The sequence below is a fragment of the Natator depressus genome, chromosome 8 (assembly GCF_965152275.1).
Source record: "Natator depressus isolate rNatDep1 chromosome 8, rNatDep2.hap1, whole genome shotgun sequence".
Classification (NCBI taxonomy): domain Eukaryota; kingdom Metazoa; phylum Chordata; order Testudines; family Cheloniidae; genus Natator; species Natator depressus.
The window spans coordinates 92,823,797-92,837,830 of NC_134241.1; the positions used below are offsets into that span (position 1 = coordinate 92,823,797).

The 14,034-nt window shown below is 40.3% G+C and overlaps 2 protein-coding genes across 2 annotated transcripts in view; one reads left to right on the top strand and one right to left on the bottom strand.

Moving 5' to 3' along the window:
* Positions 1–13,367, top strand: part of FYB2 (FYN binding protein 2) — a 45,213-nt gene extending 31,846 nt beyond the window's left edge. Inside the window, exons 10-20 of the mRNA XM_074961669.1 lie at positions 174–300; positions 397–440; positions 1,821–1,890; positions 3,367–3,459; positions 6,016–6,044; positions 7,015–7,075; positions 7,695–7,784; positions 10,139–10,235; positions 11,711–11,867; positions 12,034–12,067; positions 12,537–13,367. Of these exons, the coding sequence (XP_074817770.1) occupies positions 174–300; positions 397–440; positions 1,821–1,890; positions 3,367–3,459; positions 6,016–6,044; positions 7,015–7,075; positions 7,695–7,784; positions 10,139–10,235; positions 11,711–11,867; positions 12,034–12,067; positions 12,537–12,543 (809 nt within the window). The 3' untranslated portion in view covers positions 12,544–13,367. The remainder of the gene's footprint in view (positions 1–173; positions 301–396; positions 441–1,820; positions 1,891–3,366; positions 3,460–6,015; positions 6,045–7,014; positions 7,076–7,694; positions 7,785–10,138; positions 10,236–11,710; positions 11,868–12,033; positions 12,068–12,536) is intronic.
* Positions 11,632–14,034, bottom strand: part of PRKAA2 (protein kinase AMP-activated catalytic subunit alpha 2) — a 38,392-nt gene continuing 35,989 nt past the window's right edge. Inside the window, exon 9 of the mRNA XM_074961671.1 lies at positions 11,632–13,747. Within this exon, the coding sequence (XP_074817772.1) occupies positions 13,713–13,747 (35 nt within the window). The 3' untranslated portion in view covers positions 11,632–13,712. The remainder of the gene's footprint in view (positions 13,748–14,034) is intronic.

Here is a 14,034-nt window from a genome sequence, read left to right on the forward strand (position 1 = left end):
CAGCTTAGTGCAATCAAAGACGCTTCTTAACTCCTAGATCTAAGGAAGTTTGGCTTCCTCTGCAACTGACATATTTATTGTGACACCAACATGAGTTATCAAAGATGATCATCCTTGACCTGATAGTAGGTGATCAGAAGAGCTTCTAAGGCAAGATGCTGTTTCATTTTCAGCTCGCTATGTGTGCGTGGGTGCCCTGAAAGCAGATGAAGACATGGTGGCTTTGAGCCAAAGGATTCTGAAGCCAATGCAGACATCAGAGGATGTGTATGATGATGTAGAAGATATAAAGCATGCTGTGTGAGTACATGCTAACGACTGGGTTTTGAGATGTCTTCTAAAACCTGCAATATAGTAAACTGATATATCCACCTGTCTTGATACTTCATTTTCCAGGAATCAAGCCTCTGACGCCTTTAGCTCGTTCACTTCAGATAGCTGTAAGTATGGCAGAGTTGGGAAGTTTGAACTTGGATCATTCATTACATTGATGCATACCTCCATTTAAAAGGGTGCCTTTTGTGCCTGGAGTGGAGCTCACCCCAGAAAAGAGTTGCATATGGCCCTATGCTACACTTGAATCCCACACTACAGTCCAGTCCTCTGCCACGTTTCCAGTCAATCCAGGAAAGTGAGCAGGGCACTGGGATCTCTGCCAAGACAATGAGGAAAGAATTCTTCCTTTACCCCTAAGCTGTGCATTGCAGCTGCTACTGCAGCCTAACTGCAGGAGTAGACTCTGTGACTTTAGCATTACATAGCGGTGGTGATCCTGGATCTAACCCTTAAATAGCTCTGCAGTGCTTTGAGAGTGGCCTCTCCAAAACCTGCCCGTATTCCTTTTCTTCTTCTTCCTCCTCCTCCTCCCCCAGCCCGGAATTGCACTGGTTTCCTCTCTGTGTGGAAACCTCCATGCCCATGGAACCAGGGACAGGATTTTCCACCAATATATTGTTGAAGCTTCACTTGGCCATATGGATCTGCTATAATGAATTTCACCCATAAGCGCCTGTCTGTATCCATTTTAAGCAATTGTAGTTAAAGTTGCCACGTCCATATTACTAGGAGACAAAATCACAAATACCATCATTAAACCTACCACTTTTCTGGTGGTGTGATAGATTTTTTTTCTTAGTGGGATTCCTAGTGTGATGTGACAGCAATCTCCTGTTAGTCAAATATTATCCTAATAATGTCATTCATTGGATGAATTTTGATATCTTAATAAATCTACCCCTGCAGCTCATATGCAAGATTTGTTTATGCCTTAGACTGTACAGTTTTAGCCACCTGATCGTAATACATTTTCTAACCACTAGAGCACTAGCACTTTAAAAAGAAAACAAGTTTACAAAGAACGGCGTGTGCATTGTGTTGAACATTCCACTGTTAGCTCATGTATAAATACAATGAGTGTTCTTAGATTCTTTTATTGATCAGTACCACTCCAATGCTGAGCGTTCAGCAGTGTGGCAAGCTTCCATCTGGGAATAAACGGTCTCTTGTGAATTTTTGTTGCACTTTATGCTACAAGCTAGGGGGTCTGATTCCCAGCTTGCGTAGACAGCAGGGTTCTGGTAGTCTGGTAGCTAGCTGGTGCTGTGGCAGCTACACTTCTGTGTTTAGTATGCTAGCTGAGATGTGCGCTAGTGTGAATATTTACACGTGAGCTGGGAATCCCACCGCTAGCTCATAGTGTAGCCATAGCCTATGTAGTGCTAAGTGGTTCTCCTGTTCCAGAGCTGTTTGTTCTGTTTAGCAGACCTTGAAGATTGTTACCATTGAATGTGATTTGTGAATACATCTGTCTTGTTTTTAAGCTTCAGAAGACAAGTATGACGAAATATATGAAGATATTCAGAATGGGGATTATAATCCAATCAAACTGGAGTGAGTTGCCATTTGTATGCCTTCAAGCAGCTGAATGCACTTCTATGTACTGTGCCTGTTGGCTATTGGATATAAATACATGTTTTACAACTGTAGAAGGGATATTGATTTGTTGTTTGACATTAGCTGACATTTACTAACTGCATTTCCAATCATTAGCTCTGTAAGATCACTCTGTGTGTGGAATGAGACTTCATACACCTTTCCACAGTGTAGCTGACTCAGCCCTTGACTATAGCAAATGGTGAGGCATTGCTCCACAAAACTTCTTAAAAGGTGCACCTGATGTCTGGTTTTTATACAGCAGAATGTGGAGTTATTTATCTTGTGCATAGTGCTCCTTTATGGACGTGAGGAGTAATTGCACCTGGGTTTAAACCTAACTTATATCTTGTGTGTGGAGAAAATATGGGAAGTTTTGAAACCTAGAGGATTGGGGGGAGGGGGAAGAGCAATGCTCTTTGGTGCCTCTAGGTGCCCCTTTAATTTAAACAAGACTGTGGTCCATTGTGCTAAATGCCATACATGCACAGCCAGTCCCTTGTCTAAATAGATACTAAATAGTAGGAGAAATGAAGTTTCCTTATCCTCCCGTTGCAGATGGGGAAATGGAGAAATTGATTGTGACTTGCCCAAGATTGCACAAAGAAGTTTACAGCAGAGCTGGGCATTGAAACTCAATATCCTGAGTCTTAGTTCAGTGCCGTAACCACAAGGCCATCCTTTAGATAGTCTTCCTGCCAGTACAACGTGCAGCCAGTGCTCAAGGAGTTGTGCTCACTGTATTTAGGACTTACTTATCGAGTACCTTCTATCTTGGGTCTTCTTAAACACCTCAGTATACATCCACTATGGGAAATAAGTTTTGCAACACCCCTGTGCCATAAGCAAGTACAATTCCCCCTGTTGTAGACATAAAGAGAATTTGTCTTGCCCAAGGCCATACAGGACAGAGATGTGTGGTGGAGCCTGGAACAGAAAGAGGTGGTCTGACTCCCGGGCTTGGGCCTTAACCACAAGACTGTCCTTCCATCTGTAATATCTACCAGGAACTGGACCCAGGGAAGCACTGTTCCTTTTATCCGAGATTTGGAGTTTCACGAAAACACTCAATTTCTGAATGTGGTAGGGGAGGAAACTGACTTTTTTTTTTTTTCCACTAGTAACTAACTGGCTTTGAAAAATCCCATGTGTGAACTAAAACCAATGCAAGAGGGAATTTAGATTGAAGGCCTCAGTCCAGCAAAGCACTTAAGCTTAACTCTAAGCATGTGAGTAGTCCCCAGTGAGTTAAGCACATGCTTAAGTGCTTTGCTGGACTGGGGCCTAAGTGCTTCTTAGGGTGCAGTCCCTGCTTTCTGAATAGAGGATAATCTCTAGCACTGCCAAGATGGCAACTTTTGTGGGCATTCAGCATTCTTAAATCTCACGCTTTTTTTTTTTTCTTTCTTCCCAATGTATTTTCTTCGTACCTAGTTCAGATAGAAAAGAAAAACTAAAGCAACTTGGGAAGTTTTTCAAGAAAGACATAATTAAATTGAAGAATGCCAAGATGAAGGAAAACAGCCGGTAAGAAATGTTGTCTAAACAGCTCCTGCTCGGTTCATGTTTGGAAACTATCACTTTTTCTTTTTGTAGTTCTGGACACAGCTTGTTTGGCAAATCTGCCTCAAAAGTCACTTATGATGACCAGCTGTTCCACAGGAATTTCCATAATGGATCACGCCTAGGGTGCGTCTGGTCCAGTATCTTGTCTCTCACAATGGACAGCACCAAACACTTCAGAAAAAGGTGCAAGAAACCCTGAATATGTCAATTATGGAATAATCTGCAAGTTTCTTCCTAAATCATAGGTTGGATAATGTCTTGAAGCATGAGGATGCTTATGTCCTTCCAAACTGCTAATTGGCTTGGGTTGTGATGGTGGTCCAGTAATCAAAGCAAGTTGAACGGATGTAGATCAGTGAAGAGGAAAAATTAATTGATTTAATATTTTCCTTTTCCAGTTGGTGGGCAAAGACCTTCTTAAACTCAAGTTCATAAAGAGGGGAAAAAATCTTGTGTTGTAACTGTATTATTTAGCACCCTTAAAGAATCCAAAGATAATGCTTTCCATTAGGGGTATGTGACCAGTACATCCATTCTGTTAATCTATGACTTTAAATTGTTCTTAAGGCAGCTGTTTTACTCATGAGATATTTGGTTCCTTTTTTGAGTAATGAAAGTAGGAATCTGACTTCTTCCCCCCCCCCCCCCCCCCAAAAAAAAATCACTGGGCCTGATCCAAATTTACAATGGTATAACTGCAGGGAAGTTACTCTGGATTTACATCAGTGGGAGGTCAGAACAAGGTTCTGTTAGTCTGATCCATCATTCTTAGGAGCACCAATATCAATGGCTTTTCCCGCACTTTTTGCCTTGAGAGGCAGAATTAAACCCTAATCATCGGGGCAGAGGCGGAGGACGGCAGAGTAGAAATTTTGAAGTCCGTGGAAAGCCTCCCATCTACTTCATGGATTAGTCTGGCATAAAAACCCACTGATCTCAACCAACTCCTTTATTTTTAAAATGACTTAACTGAACCACGTTCTGTGGAGAGCTAAGTAAAGCTCTGACTTCCTCTCTCTGCACTGCTGATGAAACCTTGAAAAATGTTGCATGTCTGTAGAAGACAGGTACAGCAATATGGTATTAGCAATGCAGAGACCTGTGTGTGCTCTTGTCACCTGTAGGCTGGGAAAGGTGGTACCTTAGAGAAGATGATTTGCCTTTCACATTCAAGCTGGCAATAGTATCTGATAAGAAAGAGGAGACCATTCAGTCTCTGGTATAACAAGTTAATGACACATGAAGGAATATTGTCTACCTTTTTCTAGTACTCTTTCGAGTCCTGTTGGCTTCATATTCAAGATGCTGGTTTGTGCCAGTTTCTCACTTCATGAATGCATGATGGTTGGCTGCAGAACATAAGGTCTCTTGACCCCTCTCTGCAAAACGCCTACCGTCAGATGAAGCAGGTGCCATACTATGGTGCCATACTCTTTTGGTCCTGAGAATGTCTGGTGGGATTTTTTTTCTGGCTTTAAAGGAATATAGCTGTGTTTGGGAATGTGTAGTGGGAGCTACAGTATGAAAGCTGTCTGTCATGTACACAACTTCTCTTAATATCCAGCACTTGAATTTAGGGAAAGCAGACCGCTTTTAGAAAGAGTTGTCAGATAAGTGGCTGCAAGTTCACTGAGGCCCTGGCACTTGTGCAAAATATTATCTACACACACATGGACGTGAACTGATTTGTCTGCTTTCATTTTCTAAAAAGAGAAGGTGTGGGTATTTAGTGGGTCTTTACACTAACTACAGGTACAGTATGTGTCCTCTCTTCTTCTAGGTACTCATCCATCATTTTGGCTGTCTTGGGTTTTTTATTTCTGTAAAAAGCTCTGATGTAAACATGCTTGCCTCATTTCTTTAAATCTGTTCTCACTCTATTTCCTCTGTTGTTCTCTCACTCTTTAGCATCTCCTTGCTCCATACCTGCTAAATTATGATCATACTAATGATCTACCATACGTTGCTTAAACTTTCACACTATACCTTCTTGTATCACAGAAAAGAGTTCTGAACACTGCTGTGGATCTTGTAAATAAGACCTAATAAGGAGGTCATCATAAAACTGCATGGTAGCTTACAGACAGGTGCATGGCATGCTGCATTCATTGACCAGTATGGGAGAAATATTTGGCCAGTGTCAGCTCTTTCCTTTCTTCTATGTTCTGGTCTTTGAAAAGGCACTTTCAATTGTGGCGTCCCCATAATAACCATTTTAGACTGTGTGTCTGCCTCTTAGCTTTGGAGGTCTGAAAAGTGTTCACGCGTATGTTAGGGAGACGCAGAATATAAAGGACAGACTGACTCTTCAAAGATTTAATGGATCATTGGGGCGAGGGGTCGTGAGAACATAATTTCTTCTTAGACCTGTAGCATTCCAGAGCCTCAGTGTAGAATCTTACCTTGAGCCACCGGTACAGTTGCCATGCTGCTAAGATGGCTGTTTTAACATGTTTGTATGTAAATAATTTTTTTTTCCTCCATATGTTTTCTCTCTCTCCCTCCCGCCCCCTCCAGCATATTGTCCAGTTCAGTACCAAACTTAGGTAAGCTGTGTATGTGTGTGATTACATTAGAATGTGCCTGGAAGGGGTGGTATGGGTGTCTTGCCTCTTTTAAAATAGACTGTGTACTGTAACACTCTAAAATTGGTATGTGGCAGTGTTAATTTTAAAGACTTAATATAGGTGTGCACTTTACTTGTGGTTTTGAGGTGGGGTATGGAGGCGAGATTATTCTCGTGCAGATGTAAACTGTTTCAGTAGCCGACTTGCTCAATAAAGCAATCCAGGATTCCTCTGACCGTTCTTGAGAATCTTTTGTGAAAGCCATTTCAGGTCGTGAAGGGGAAAGGGCCAGATTTGGATCTGGTACAAATGGGAATGATTCCAGTGGACTCAACTGGATTGCCTCCACTTTAACCGAGTCTGAATTGAGCCCTAGAATTTCATCCTCCTATCAGAACGAATGTACCATATTCCTCAGAATAATTTATAGGGCCTGACTGTGTCCCATGTGTAAATTGGGGCTAATTCCTTAGAAAGGCTGGTCCAGTGCTTAGGGCACAAACCTGGGACTTGAGACCTGGGTTCAAATTCCTGGCCTGTGTTATGTAGGAAGTTGGGGTAGGTGATCATAATAGTCCTTTCTAGCATTAAAAAAAATTTTTTTAAATGGCATTAAACTAGTTGAGAGCAGAATGAAATCCCAAACTGTTACATCCCAAGAACTGTAAATTTCCAACCAGAGCAGTGCGCTCAGGCAAATGACTCTCTTTTAGAGATGTCTTTGGGTGTTTTTAATTATTTCTCCCTAGCCACCGGTGCCTACTCATGGGGAAGTCTCCTTCCTTTTGCCTTGAGAATCCTTCATTGCTACAACATTTAGTTTCTTTGGATTGATAGCGTTTCAGACAGGCTAGGTGCAGTCCCAGTTTTATTACGGTCAGTGGTTTCAAATACCGTACTCGGATGAATGTTTTCTGACTCACCGTTACGCTGAATGTTTTGATAACAGAGGTGGTGTCCCAGGGAAACATGGCATATGATGGCATTGATGTGGATCAAAAAGATGCAAAGTAAGTAACTCTCCTTTACAAAAGAGGATGACTACTGTAATATTTCTCCAAAACAGGTTCTTATGCTGCAGGCAACATTCCTCCACAAATCTGTGGCATACTGTGTTGGCCTTCAGAGAGACACTTTCACTGTACCTTTTTATAAGCTAAGCAAGATAGGGTCAGTATTTATAGGAGTTCTCTAGGAAAAGCTCAAGTGCTCTAGGAAAGGATGTTTCTGAATTGGCAGGTGGCATCCTAAAAGTGTTGTAAGTGAACCCTAGCATAGTGCTGTCTTTTGGATACAATGTAAAATGAAGCCGTGGCTCATGAAACTATCCATAAGAGATGGGGATTTAATCCCCAATGTGCCCAGTCCAACTCTTGTGTAGCTGCATTTTGCCTTCTGCAAAAATGTCTCCCTGTAATCTTAACTAGATAGCACGTACTTCATTTCTTGCTCTTCAACTATTGAGCAGTATTGATGTAAACTGGTATAAGCAGCAAGGTTCCTGCATTAAGTGTTCGCGTTTCAGTGGTGTGTGAAATTCGATATCTTTTTAAATAAAAAATCCTTGTGCCACCCTTCTGTTTGAAAAGGATTGTTATAAATATCCTCAATTGTTCCTTTTTTCCCTAGAGAGAAGGACGACAAACACAAAAATTGGAAGCTAAAATTTCTGATGCCAAAAGATAAAGATCAAACAAGAAGCAGTGAAGATATAGAAAGGTGACGAAAGATCTTTTTTTCTATAATTGTATGTATTCTTCCCAATTAAGTACAAGGTGTCAGTCTTCCCAGTCCAACATTATTTAAACTTTGAGAGAGAGCATTTTATTAGACTTTGATAACACTGAGAGAGTATCCTTTCACTTTGCAAAATTTCATGAAAACTGTCTACCAAAGTTTGCAGAAACTAGACTCGGAGGAAACGTATAACCTTGGGGTGTGTGTGTGTGTGAGTGGGGAATTCTTCAAGGGCCTTCTTTCCCCAAAGTTTTATCCTGAAGTTTTGTAGCCTCTCTTCTCTCTAGTTGAGGTAGGACTATATCTACCTAATGCTGTGCAGTGTAGTAGTACAGCTCCTCAGCCTAAATACAACCTCTTTAAACAAGCATTTGAGACCAAAGTATCAGTGATTTGGTCTGTGCTGGGAGAAAACACTGGCCAGAAGAACTACCTCTTTAGATGTCTCTAGGATGTGCATACAACATAGGCAGTGTCCACACAAGCACGTACCATGTGGCAAGCTGGGATTAGTCCTCCAGGGTGCTGCACAGTAACTGTCTGTGTAGATCCTGCTGAAACACTTTAAAAGTTCCCTAGTGCTCATTGATGTACGGATGCTTTAACCCACCATGTAAGATAAGGTGAAAGCTTTGGGTAAGCTTGAAAGCTTCTCTTTCTAACCAACAGAAGTTGACCAATAAAAGAAATTACCTCATGCGCCTTGTCTCTCTAATATCCTGGGACCAACATGGCCACAATAACACTACATTCAGTAATGTTGGCTTTTCCTGCTGTGAAAACTGAAGTGAAATGCCCCAAACTTTCCAGTTTCACTTCAAATACAAACATGTGCACAGCTCTAGATAGCAACTAATATTCTGGGTCTTTTAAACAAGCATTGCTGACCCTTCACAGGTATCACCTAGCATGTTGACTAGCAGTCACTCTTATTCCGTTCCCACTGAGACTTGTGTAATGGCTAAAGGAAGAAATGCAATGTAACTAACATGATGAGGTTTCCTCTGTTATGTGGACATAGAGATTTTAGGGGCTGAAAGTATCAATGAAGAATCTTGTTAATATGATCTTAAATGCTTAGTCTTTAAGAACTGCCTAATATTGGATCTTATTTCCTATTTTTTTTTAACTGAATGGTGGAAAGTAGCTGAAGGTAAGTAACTTACAAGTGTGTCTTATTTTAGTTTTAAAATATTCTGATATCGTCATCACACTGTATGACCCTCCTCCCCAAATAATGGGGATCAACACTTCTTGTACCTAGAGAAAATTAATCTCAAACAAGACTGACTTCAGTAGTACAAGATTTCACCCACAATTGGAGTTTTGCCAGTGGTTGCAATGGGGCTGGGATTTCACCCTGTGTTTAAAAGCTCAAAGGACATTTAACCCTATGCCACTGAAGTCTATAGAGAGCCCTTGCAAAAAAAACTGAGCCCAAAATTCCCTTGTCTGAGTTAATAGAAGCATATAATATTAACTGGAGATTTACCACTGAATTTCAAAGGTAAACTTCATTGACTAAAACATAATAATAAATGTGTTCTAGAATGGCTATTGAGGTGGAAAGGGTATACTCCTTTTTCCATAGTTTCCTATTTTATTAATGATCCAGAATTGATCACTATTCTGGATTTATTTTTCAAACCATCTTTAACATCTCTCAAATGCATGTGGAGGGGAAGATCCTGAGCTGGTGTAAACTATTATAGCTCCACTTAAGTCTCAGACTGGAAAGGCTTATTAACTTTGTAGCCTTTCTGATTTCTAATTGTACATCATTTGATAGTATACTAGGAAAGTGGGGCTTTCAGAGCACTATGCTTCTCCATTGATTTTAAAAAAGGGTAATGATGTAGACTCCCATTCCCGCATTCTGTCCCATTGATTTCATTTGGACTCTACCCAGATCAGGGCCTTAAGTGTCCAATAAAATCTTAAATAGCAGGGTGGAGGTAGGGAATGGAAATTGCTGAAGGGAGAAAGCTGCCCCATTCTCCTCCTGCCCTACCTCCATAAAAATTACTAACTTAAACGATTTAAAAAGCTCTATTGTGACTGTATCCCTAAAAAAAAAAGCACAGCTTTATGCAAAACACAGGTGAAGTGAATCTGTCACTAAGCCTAGGTTGATCCAAGCTGCATACTTTTGTGTTTTTAATACACACTGTGAGAAGACACTGACACAGTCTGCTTGCTTTGTTCTTGCAATGATTCATTCCAGACTAAATTAGAATTGTTCAGTGCTGCTGTATGCATTGTGCTGTGCTTCATGCTGCTTTGTTCACTGAAGGATTAAAAAGGAGCTTCTAAGAATGTCTCCCTTCTTGATGCAGTGTTTCCTCTAGAAACTTCTTCAAAGCCAAGAAATATAACATAGACAAGAGAAAGAAGGTGGCAAAAGAAGAGAAGTTATTTAGAGAGAAATTTATGGTATGTGTTCTTTGTTTTCTTTAAAGAGGAGAGAAAATCAGCAGTGTGAGAGGCCAACTATGGTTATGTGCGATTCTTAAAGGATGAGCGATAGAAAATGAACAATCTTTATTCATGGTACGCTAGATAGTCAGCAGCATCCTATATTCCAGATCTGTGGTTCAGTCCCTTTAAAAGGCCACACAAATCCCCTTGTAACCTAGTGTATCCCACAATCTTTTCCAGCTGGGGATGGTGGGAATAGAGCTGCCTCAGAATTGGCTGGGGCCAGAATAGGGGTGGAACAGAGAAATCATCAGCTCCTCTTTCCCTCCCCTAATCCAACTTTTTGGTTCTAGTGACTCAGCAGGTGCAGTCTAACCCAGATGGTACCCTTTCCTGAGCCACCTCTCGATTGCACCCCCCAAACTGGGAGATACTGATTCAAAGGACCTTTATATAAACATTTTCCATAATGCTGTATAGGCTCGGTAGGCTATAAGCTGCCCTGCTGAGTTCGTGCTATGGTTTATAAGAGTAGCATTGCTTGTTCTGCTGTAGCAGAGTATTTGGGAATCTAGTCCTCTGTAACAAATGAATTAGCTTTAATTATTAACATCGTTCAAGAACTGCCTGCTGCAATGGGGAACTCAGTCTAGTCTTCTGGATGGTGAAATTAGGTGTCTCTCACAGCGGAGAGGCCAGTCTGTTTGGGGAGGGAATAGAGAGGCACTCAGAAGGAAGGGTTCTGCTGCTAGGAAGAAAGTGGGAATGGTAAACTAACAGATGCCAGTAGCTGCACAATTAGGAGATCTTTCCCAAAGGGCACAGGAAAGGATCTCTCTCAACCTCTCAGCAATACCTCTGTTAATATGGAGAGGCAGGAGTTGAGCTGCCATCAGCCATCCCTGGGAGGAGCTGCAATGTGGATTAGAGACTTATTGCAAGTTGTCATGGCAAGTTATGACTAAGTTCCCTCTTTTGTTCTGTCATGTGTGTGTGTGTGTGTGTGTGTGGGGGGGGGGGGGGGGGTTGTTTTGTTTTTTTTGTTTTTAATCGGAGAATTTCTGGATCAAACCTATGCACACATGTGATTACGGTACCACCTTAAAGCCAGTTATTTAGTACGTTGTTCAGTCCATTTTTAAATGTCCCATGAGACACTTCAATCACTTCCCCCAGGAGGCTGTACCATAGTTGTAATTGATCTCACTGTCTTGAACACTTACACGGGCATTAAGGAAACTTTATTTTTTAAAATGTGGTTTAATTTACTTAAATTTATCCTCCTTTGTGTACAGCCCTAAGAATTCCTGTCCTTCTTTGGGTTTTCACGATCTTTAAACACTTGTAATAGTTCCCCCCCCCCCCAATCGCCTTAATCATTATTTTACAAAAGTACTTCCGTCTTCGATAGTTATAGTTCTGAGATCAGAAGATAGATAAAGGGCCTAATATGCAGTGATGTATTTTTTTATATATATATATATTTTTAGTACAATAAGGAAATCACAATCATCAACACAGCAGTTGCACACTGTTCTGTCGCAAGCAAAGGAAAACTTGATTTACCAATCACCGCCGGAGAACAACTCGATGTTATTGACGTCACAGAAGAGAATCAAGTAATATGTCGCAATTCTGAGGGCAAATGTAAGTTTGCAACGATTGCTTAATGACACGGGATCATGTTTTAATCAACTTTTGTGAGACAAAGATATTTAGAAAGTTGCTGCAGGCAGTTTGTGACTAGCACAGCAAGCAAATATACAAAGTTGCAGATGAATCATGTGCATATTGATTTTCTTTTCCTCCTTAGATGGCTATGTGCTATTGGAGCATTTGGATTTCAGGTAAATCTGGATTTATTTGTTTTTACAGTTCCTATGGTCAGAAACTCTTGCTGTACTGAGGTGCATATAAAACTTCTCTTGCTGGTGGGAAAGTTGTGTTTTAATTTGTTCATATAAAAATAGTGTTTAACTCAGATATTTCCCTACTTGGTAATACTAAGCAGTAGTAACTTTAAGCAGCAACGTAAAGCTGTACTAATGCTAGTCTGACTGCAGCTAGAAATATACTGTGCCAGCATACTAGACTGATGTAAACTGATGATGTGCCATTGAAGTCAGGGAAGCTAGACCAATTTACGCCTGCTGACAATGTGGTAGATTTTTATATACGTTCAGCTTAGTATTAAAAGTTTAAATGCATCAGATGTAAATAAGTATATAAATGCAATATTGCAACAGACAGTTCGATGCATATTTTGGCAAGATGCCTATTACAGTAAAACTTTTTTTTTTTTCTTTTGTGGGCCAGCCATTAATATTGGTCATCTGATGGACAGCCTCTTCCTGTGGAGCCTTGTGGAGAATCTGCTTTAAGCTTCCCAAAGATGGTGCAGGTGTGCCTATACATGCCAATTGTGGAAAGCGGATATGAATGTAAATTAGAAGTGGGTTTTTTTTTTCCATTTAAAAGGATCTATATATTTTTAAAAGATGAAACACCCATTGAATGTACAACAGGTAACTAGTGCAACTTGTTTAGGGAATTATCCCTCTGTTCACTACTTCTAGTGTTGCTTATTTTGTACAAGGTCTACCTAAAGGTGGACATTCAGTTACCTTACCTGTGAATTTTTCTACGCTGTATGTAGCTTGGAATTTGTAGGGTAGGATTCTTAATATTTACTAGGCATTCACTGTGCATAATGATTACATGATGTTTGTCTTGTTACTGTCACTTTCTTAATGATGTTGGAAATGTAAACTTCCTGAGGAACTTTTTGATGCACTTTGTATGCAAATTATGGATTCTTATGACTAAGCTATGTTTCTGGATTTGAGCCAGAGAACGAGTTGTGAAATATTTGGTACTGTTGTTGCTGGGTTAAAAACCATATTAGCGATAGAGGAGTTACTTGTATCTTTAAGAAATATTAATTTTAAAAGTAGTTTGTAAATAAACACTAAATGCAGAATTCACTTTATTATATTGATTTTTGACTTTAGAAAGCTAAATTGCTGAGCCTACTGGGGCCATATTTCAAAGGCAGAAATGACAGGTACCTAACTCCCACTGACAGAGGTAAGTGTCTCTGTCACTTGTGCATTTACAATCTAGCCCTAACCATTTTTTAAAATCTGTTCCTAAAACGGAGGACTATATCTACTAGTAATGCCTTGCTTTTGGTCTACCATGTAGTTACTAGTCCTAAAAAGAATAGGTGGGGAATCTGATCCATTTCTAGTCTAAAGGACCATGAGGAAATACTGCTCAGAAAAAGAATCACGCTACGGCTCTAACTCTGTCTCCTGTATGTATTAAAAGTTTTTCAAGATTCTGTGGCATGAAACACCTGTACCTGAGACTGGAATCTGTTCCTTTTATACACAGTAAGCTGAGTAGTCCTAAAAATTGTTAGAGGGTGGTTTATTCAGAAATAGATGTTTTCCGTGGCTAAGTGCACACGCCACAACAAAACTGCTGTGTTCACTCCACAGTTAGTTCAAGCCTGGCATGGAAACCTTCAAGAAAACAGAGCAGATATTTCACATTTACTCAGAAGTAGACATACAGGGATTTTTATTATTATTTTAACATGTGGTTACCATTAAGTGTGCTGGCCCTCATCCATACTTACAAAAAACAGTTAAGCATGCACAGCTTTGCAAGGTTGCCAGCACAAATATTTAGACTTCTCAAAATCTAGACGGACTACTTGTGATGCTGAAGTGTTCATCTGGTTTCAGAACAGATTGGAATTTGTATTATGTCCGTCATCTACCGCCTTTTCAGTGTAACTATATTTAGC